The sequence below is a fragment of the Xiphias gladius genome, chromosome 23 (genome assembly GCF_016859285.1).
Source record: "Xiphias gladius isolate SHS-SW01 ecotype Sanya breed wild chromosome 23, ASM1685928v1, whole genome shotgun sequence".
Taxonomy (NCBI): Eukaryota; Metazoa; Chordata; class Actinopteri; order Istiophoriformes; family Xiphiidae; genus Xiphias; species Xiphias gladius.
This window is the reverse complement of record NC_053422.1, coordinates 14,882,517-14,890,629: the sequence shown is the minus strand read 5'-3', so window position 1 is coordinate 14,890,629 and position 8,113 is coordinate 14,882,517. Positions and strand designations below refer to the sequence as shown.

At 37.3% G+C, this 8,113-nt stretch overlaps 1 protein-coding gene across 4 annotated transcripts; it reads left to right on the top strand.

Moving 5' to 3' along the window:
- The first annotated feature begins 1,483 nt into the window (after positions 1-1,483).
- clp1 (cleavage factor polyribonucleotide kinase subunit 1) lies at positions 1,484-6,299 on the top strand. 4 transcript variants are annotated; one of them, XM_040119140.1, is made up of 8 exons: positions 1,536-1,614; positions 1,939-1,970; positions 2,132-2,206; positions 2,943-3,217; positions 3,403-3,510; positions 3,613-3,732; positions 4,620-4,757; positions 4,905-6,297. In XM_040119140.1, exons 4-8 carry the CDS (start codon positions 2,945-2,947, stop codon positions 5,589-5,591), a joined length of 1,326 nt encoding a protein of 441 aa, XP_039975074.1. In that variant the 5' UTR covers positions 1,536-1,614; positions 1,939-1,970; positions 2,132-2,206; positions 2,943-2,944; the 3' UTR covers positions 5,592-6,297. The 4 variants fall into 4 exon arrangements, with proteins under 4 accessions (XP_039975071.1, XP_039975073.1, XP_039975074.1 ...); XM_040119137.1 differs by lacking the exon at positions 2,132-2,206 and having other exon boundaries at positions 1,484-1,614; positions 4,905-6,299; XM_040119141.1 differs by lacking the exons at positions 1,536-1,614; positions 1,939-1,970 and adding an exon at positions 1,999-2,015.
- Positions 6,300-8,113: the final 1,814 nt, after the last annotated feature.

Sequence of the window (8,113 nt, the reverse complement as noted above, 5' to 3'; positions counted from 1 at the left end):
GTAGTTGTATGGGTGTTTACTTTTGTTTGGTTTTTTTAAACTTAGTGAAGAAGTAATTTTTTGGGAAGGATTTTATTTCTGTAGTTTCAGGAATTGTATTGTTGAGGTTTGGAGAAGAAGAACAACATCTGAAAGATTTTTTTTTTCTGTAGTGAGTTGTGTTGATACAACCATTAATGTATTCTCATAAGTCAATTACAACATATACTGCATGTCTTCTTTTGCTTAAGTTGTTAATAAATTCAGGAATGATGCCTTGAGAGAGAATTTAATTTGGTCTATTAATGTGATTTGGACCAAATGAGTATTAAATATGTCAAAGCCAAAATGTGTTAATTTTGGTTTCTAAACATACATACAAAAGTACAATTTGCATCTCAAAATTCAAGGGAAGGTTATAGAAACTAAACGCAGGCATTACTGTTGATCAGAAAATGTCCTGGTCTAGTCTTATTAGCAAAATTATATCTAAAATGGGCAGAGCATTAAAAGCAGAGTATCTACTATTAAAATGTGTCCCTTAATGTTTATCTCCAAGCATGTTAAAAAAGATTCTACAATTTTTAGTACTGACACATCTGGACTATTGCCCTGTGATAAGGTCCAGTGAAGCAAAGAAAAATTTGCAGAAGCGTCAGATGGTTTAGAATCAACGGATAGTGTTTTCTCAAGAATAATCTTTACTAGGAATAGGCAATGCCACAAAACTAGACAAGTGACTGGAGATGTAGCTCTTCAACCCTAGAACTTAATGCTTTAATGAAAACTCTTCAGGGTGGCCATTCTGTGGAATAAATTACCATAGTTTATTAGAGAATCTCTGAATGACATTGCTTTTGAAGAACAGCTGAAGAAGTTTTTAATGTTGCATAAATAGACTTAAGACTATAATGAGTAGTGTAGTCTGTACTGTTTTTGGATATTTGGTAGATTGCAGTGTATGTGCTGCTGCACTGCTGATTATAGTAACAATCTTGTACTGGACTTAGTTTTACTTAATTACCTGTTCCATATGTAAGTGCAGGTATTTATACATGTTCACGCGTATATGCATATAAATGTAATCTTATCATTTGTTTCATTAATTATTTTTTTTAGCTACTTTTTAGCCATGGACCACAAGAAGAGTGTCCGTTACACGGCTAATGGGAATCAAAATAAAATAAATGAAAGACGTATTCTGTATATAAAAGGCAGTTTATCCACTTCTAATCGCCTAAGTGACATCCAAAGCCTCATGGTAACACTTGTGACCATGTCATAACAAATTTAAGTTTCTCTTTGTCAAATAAAACTATTTTCACTTGCAGGTCGATACAACTAATTAAGAAATCGTTAGTTTTAAACGATCAGCAAACGGCAACGAAAATAGCTTTATACTAAACAAAATATTCTTCTACTAAAGCTTATCTCCAACCATACAGTCGTTTTCAACGTTTTGTTTGAGCTTCAAATGTTTATTTTTTTCCTGGACTGCAGTAAACGTCCCTTAGCATTGGTTGCTAACGATTGGTTGCTTAGGACGTGACTTCAACATCACATGGTCAGCCAAGCAGCGGTTGCTCATGACTTGAGAACCTCCTTTGATTCTACAATAAGGCTTGAAATTAGGCCGTAAGTACTATATATCAAAAAATTATCAACCCGTAGATATTCCCCTGACAATGAGGGAGTAGTATATGCTTATAATTTGAGCTATTGGAGGCAGTTATTTCACCTTTGCCGCTGAAATTAGTAGGGCTAAATTAGCCACGGCCTGCTAACTGCTAGCAAGCCTGTCTATTAGCCTGCAAGTGACTGATGGGCTAAATCATTTTTTTCAAGGTGTGCTTAGCCTAAACTTAACATGCCCTAAACCCTGCCGTACATTGAAGATCTTTCAGATAACTCTTACTGTAGCTAATGCCCAGTTTAAGACTGCACTACTGTCTCCAACAGGTTGACAGCTGAGTTGCCACTTAGGATCGAAGGTACATGATGACATTAATTGAATCCTCAGTTCTTTGGCTGCGTGGGTATGAATAAGTAAACATAAACCCATTTTTTTGAATCTTACATTCAAAGGCCACATTAAAAAAAAAAAAAAAAAGGAATTCACTTGTTTAAAAGTATCAATAATCCTTCTTTTTAGCCCCAGTTTGTTCCTGTTGCTGATAATGATACATGAGAGGCCAAAACTGGGGCTACTCTTTTTAATAAGTCTCAGTTACTATTTTATTGTTTTATATATGAATGTTTTTACATTAATTGGGTGTTAAGTACACTAAGATTGCTTCTGTTTTGTAAAAGATCTATGTCAAGCGGCTTCTTCATTAAATATAAGATTAAAAAAATAATGTAGAACTTTGTGGCTCAGCTTTTGACAATCATTTGTCAATATTCTTAACATTTTATAAAGTCAATGATTAATCATATATGTATTAAAATACAATGTAATGTGTCTTTAATTGCATCCCTGAAAGTATTCCAGTATTTGAGGCACTGTGACGTTTTATTGTGGTGTTGTTGTACTGTATATGCTTGTAGGGCTGCAAAAAAAAGTTATTTTCATTATTGATTAATTTGTGTTTTGTTTTTAAAATGTCAGAAAATAGTGAAAAATGCCCATTATAATTTTCCTAAGGCTCAGGGTGATTTATTTAAAATAGCTTGTTGTATGCAGATGTTTTGCTACCCCTGTCCATATTTTGTTGTTTTGAAGTGAAAAAGTGAAAAAGGTAAATACAATCCAGACAACAGATGCCGAAAAATTATCCTTTCTTTAAATGTTAGTGAGTTCACAGGTATTTTTTATTTCATGAACTTAAAAAACAGGGGAAAAAAATAAACAGTAATTGTAACTGAATTTGCCCAAACTTTTCATATAGATGTATACATGTAACTTTTTCCTTTCAATATGCTGTTATTGCCAGATGTTTGTAACATGGTATTTTTGTTATCAGTCATGGCAACAGAGGGTGTGGAAAAGACGAGTGAAGATGCTCCAGCAGCTGGGAAAGTCAGCACCAGATTTGACCTGGAGAAGGAGACTGAACTTCGGTTTGAGGTGGAGGCAGGAGAGGCAGCAGAGCAAGTCGAGCTGGAGCTCCTCACAGGAATGGCTGAAGTGTTTGGCTCAGAGCTGAACCGCAACAAGAAGTACACATTTGGACCAGGCTCTAAGATCGCAGTTTTCACCTGGCAAGGCTGCAGTGTGAATCTTTATGGGAAGCCAGAGGTGAGCACCTGGAGGAGGGTCTGTCAATTTCATGAAAGTTTCCATGTGGGTTGTGTTCTGAATACCTTAGTGTTTTAATTTACCAGTGGCTTATAGAGTCACATTTAACCCTGCGTGACTTAGTGTGTTTGACATTTGATGAATGAGAGGCTCAAATAACCATCTTTTCTCCCTCATCACCCCAGGTGTCTTATGTGTCTAAGGATACTCCCATGCTGCTCTACCTGAACACACACGCTGCCCTTGAACAGATGAGAAAACAAGCAGAGCGGGACAATGAAAGGGGGCCGAGGGTAGGTTTGAATAAAGAACTGTTTTCAGGGGCCTTTATGTAAGATTCTGAGATCCCAGTAAATGTATTTTGCATTGACACTGAATCATAAATCATCCCTCAGGTGATGGTGGTGGGACCTACAGATGTGGGGAAGTCAACAGTGTGCCGGCTGCTATTAAGCTATGCTGTAAGGGTGGGCAGGAGGCCAACACTGGTGGAACTGGATGTCGGACAGAGTGGGGTAAGATGAATTATCATAATATTCTTCGTGAAGAAAGGTGTTGAAGATGTGGGGGCAAAGCATGGCAAGGGCGTTTGAGTTTCTTAGTGCAGTCCACTTTAATGGCAGAACAAATAAGGAAGGGTATAGTATCTTGGCATAATGTTTACAGCCGATGATGTGCTTTCAAGCCATTGCCATCAATTTCAGACGACAAAGATTTCTGGACAAGATTGATAACCCTGTCATACTGCTAGGGATATAATCAAATTTCTATAATACCCTGGATGTAGGATGGAAGCTTTCAAAAACTAAATTAATTTGAGTGACATTTGTCCATTAAGTGGATTGCCAAGTGCAGAGTTCCAGTAAGAGTAGTTATTCAGGCCTCTGTTAGTAATACACAATCAAATGAAGTAATTCAGCTAATGTTTGTGTGAATTAAAGTATGTCTATTTCTTGTTGTGAGCTATTTTAATGTAACACTAATATTACACAACCACTGCCTGTGGATTCACAAGAGGCTATGTCTGTTGTAGCCTACACTTGAATCAACCTCCTAATTGATTATAAAGAAGGTGAACACCACAGAGAGAAGATTTGTTTTACTCAACATTTAATTAAAAGTGCCAGGTGTAGTGGGACTCAGTTATTTTTCCATTTCTTTTGGTCATGAGAAGCAGCAGTACTATCTAGCTGTATTGGTAGTGTTACTTAAGATAGTGTTAATGTATCATGGGTAGTTTTTTAATTTTCTGGGTCTTACTTGTTTTTCACCTGCACCTTTGAATTTCAGTTTTGGTTTTCTGTTCCCAAAGTTGATTTGTAAAAGTGCCACACGCTTTAAGTGAATATCCATTATACAGATCGTATCAATATGAGGTATAAAGTACATTCTGCTCTATCAGGTGTCTGTTCCCGGGACAGTGTCAGCACTGTGCATTGAGCGACCGGCAGACGTGGAGGAGGGTTTCTCAGTTCAGGCTCCTTTGGTCTACCACTTTGGCTCTACTACACCAGGGACCAACATCAAACTTTACAACAAGGTGACAAGAAAGATTCTACATATTTTCGTAACATAACAATTTGAAGCTCCAAAAAACCCACTGACAAACTACAAAGTTATTCTGCATTGTCCACCTTCATTTGTTTGTCTCTGCCGACATTAATCTGCTTTTTTACGTGACGTGTAGTTGACGTCCTGCTTGGCCGAGGTATTTTCCCAGCGCTGTGAGGTCAACAGGAAGGCCAGTGTGGGAGGCTGTATCATCAACACATGCGGCTGGGTGAAGGGCTCTGGATACCAGGCTCTGGTCCATTGTGCCTCTGCCTTTCAGGTGGATGTGGTGCTGGTGCTGGACCATGAGAGGCTCTACAATGAACTCAAACGAGACCTCCCTCACTTTGTGCGGGTTGTGCTCTTACCCAAGTCTGGGGGGGTGGTGGAGCGCTCCAAGGAGTGCCGGCGGGAGGCTCGGGATGAGAAGATCCGGGAGTATTTCTACGGCTTCCGCGGGGTGTCCTTCTACCCTTTTTCCTTTGAAGTGCGTTTCTCAGACGTTCGCATCTATAAGATCGGGGCACCATCCATCCCCGACTCGTGCCTGCCACTGGGAATGTCTCAGGATGACACACAGCTAAAGCTGGTGCCTGTGACACCAGGGAGAGACCTCACATATCATGTGCTGAGCGTGAGCAGTGCTGAGGACGGAGAGGAAGGTGCTAGAAAGGGCATAGTGGAGAGCCCTGTGTGTGGCTTCATTGTAGTGACTTATGTAGACACGCAGGCACAGGTGATGAAAGTGCTTTCCCCAGCGCCCAGACCACTGCCCAGACACACTCTGCTTATCATGGACATCCGCTTCATGGACATGAAATGAAGTAACACTTCAGGGAAGATGTTTGTACCAGAGGAGCAGGATTTTGTTGGCTAGATTTCTCTTGTTTGTGCTTTGCACAAACTACAGATAGCAGGGGAAAAGATTTAAATACTGAAATTGGTCACTGCTGTAAATTACGCCCCATTTTATAGACAACACTGTACAGATATTTGGAAAATTTGTAGCAAATGATGTTTTATCACCAGTGTAATTATTTTCTTGATAATCTGTTTTATAAACATCGTGTTTTTTCATGAACAATAAATTAAAAAAAAAAAGTTCTGCATTTTGTATTAACCACACTTAGTTCCATGGTCGGCATATTTTCCTATCCTACATATGCACTGTGATCAGTTCACATTTATTTGCACGTCCAGTGCCTAATTGGCTGGTTATGAAAAACAGAAAAACACTTGTGTCTGTACTTAATTCAATTTAATCGGCCTTAAGAAAACTTTAAAACTCCATAGATTTTCCTGGATTTTTACTGCTGAAGAATCACAGTACATTTTGCAAAGTATTTCCACAAAGCCTTATCCAGGTGTGCAAACATCTTTTGAATGTGTCAGTAAAGTGGGAGATGTGTGCTGTCTTCTCTTTTGTATACATCCTGTAGTGGGACCAGTGGCAGAATCTAACTAAGTGCATTTACTGTTAATTTACTTATTTAGCACTGTAATTAAGTACAGTTTGGAGGTCCTTTTACTTGAGTATTTCCAGCAACTGACAGCTATAGTTACAAGTTATTTTACAAATTAAGATTTTACATACAAAGCATATGATCATCTTAAAAAATATGATACATTGTTAGATACAATTGTTAAAATTTAGCTTGCCCTGAAAATATTAAAACACTACTTACATGTTAATGCATCAGTAATAAAAATCCAATAATATATATGATATCTGCAACACTGTTAATGGTGCCATTTTGCATATTGAGTACTTTTACTTTTGATACTTAATACTTTTGTGGTTTTTACTTAAGTGAAATTTTGAATCCAGGACTTTTACCTGCAATGGAGTATTTTTATACTTTGGTATTGCTGCTTTTAGGAAAAGTAAATAATTCCTCTCAATTCTTCTTCCACTACTACAAAGGACCCTAAACAGACATACCAGTATGTCAGTAGTGAATGTTTAGGAGCACTATAATATGATCTCATTTGTTTGTTTTGTCAACAGCTGCCAGCTCACACTGGAGCCAATCAGATACAGTGTATATTCTGTTTTAATGTTTCACATCATTAAAATAGATATTCTTCTAAAGAAGAACAAGATACATGGGATACAACTTGCCAGCATAGTCTAACTAGAATCACTCTTTGACACAGGACTTTGTGATGCCCAGTGTATGCCAGTACTCAAATGAAACATCTGCATGTTATTTACATAGATGCAACACATTAAACTGATGCAAATGGCGGGTCATTTTGTATCAGCACACATTTGTATCAAAGGTGGATCTGTTTTGGGGGTTTCAAGTTAACCATCTGGGATCTGTGGAGAAAACTTGACAAGGAAAAGAACGGTTTTACCTAACTAAAGTAAAGTACTATAATGCCTGACTTTAAACAGGAATGCCAGCCTAGTGGTGTTACACGAAATGCATTTTTGATTCACATATTTCTAATATAACTTTGTAAGGCTTTTCTGTGCTGGTCTGCTGGAAGAAAGGACACACTGGAGGAAGAATTTGATTTAATATCAGCTTTCAGTGGGAGTAATTCAGTTTCATTTTTTTCTATTTGTGCTTAATTAAGCTTTCTATTCAGGGATGGTGAAGATTATTTATTTACCAAAATTGTATAGAGGGGCTACTTGCACTAGAATTGCAAAGTTTAAGTGAGAAATTAATCATTTCAGATGTTTAATTAACTGATCTGTAGCAATTTAATCCAGAAACTATCCACATAGATAGTTTCTAGGAATATTAAAACTTTTATTGTAATTGGCAGATTTTCAGTTCCTAATAGGACTTGTTATTATTGCATATTAAAAGCAGGAGCAGCGCTGAAAGGTCAACCAGTTCAGCCTGCATGTGAAAAAACCTTTAGACACGGCCATAGCTACCCTTGACGAACAGCGATGGAAAGTAACCAAATACATTTGCTTAAGTACTGTGCTTAAGTACAGTTTTGAGGTAATTGTACTTTGGATGAGTATTTCCATGTTATATTACTTAGCACTTGTATTCCACCACATTTCAGATAGAAATATTGTACTTTTTACCCTGCTATATTCATCTGACAGCTGTAGTTACTAGTTTTAAGTTTGACGCGAGGATGATATTTGTATATTATTTTAAGATCTAGTTCTGTAACTTTATGTGGTCATAAAAACGAATGTGGGTCACAACCATAGACTGTGTGTAAAGTTTATACAGAGTATATTCTGTGTATAAGGTTTATACACTATATATTCTGTGTGTAAAGTTTATGTACTGTATTTTATACATATAGAGTTTATACACTGTATATTCTGTATATAAAGTGTTTATGGTCACAACAGTTATTTTTCTA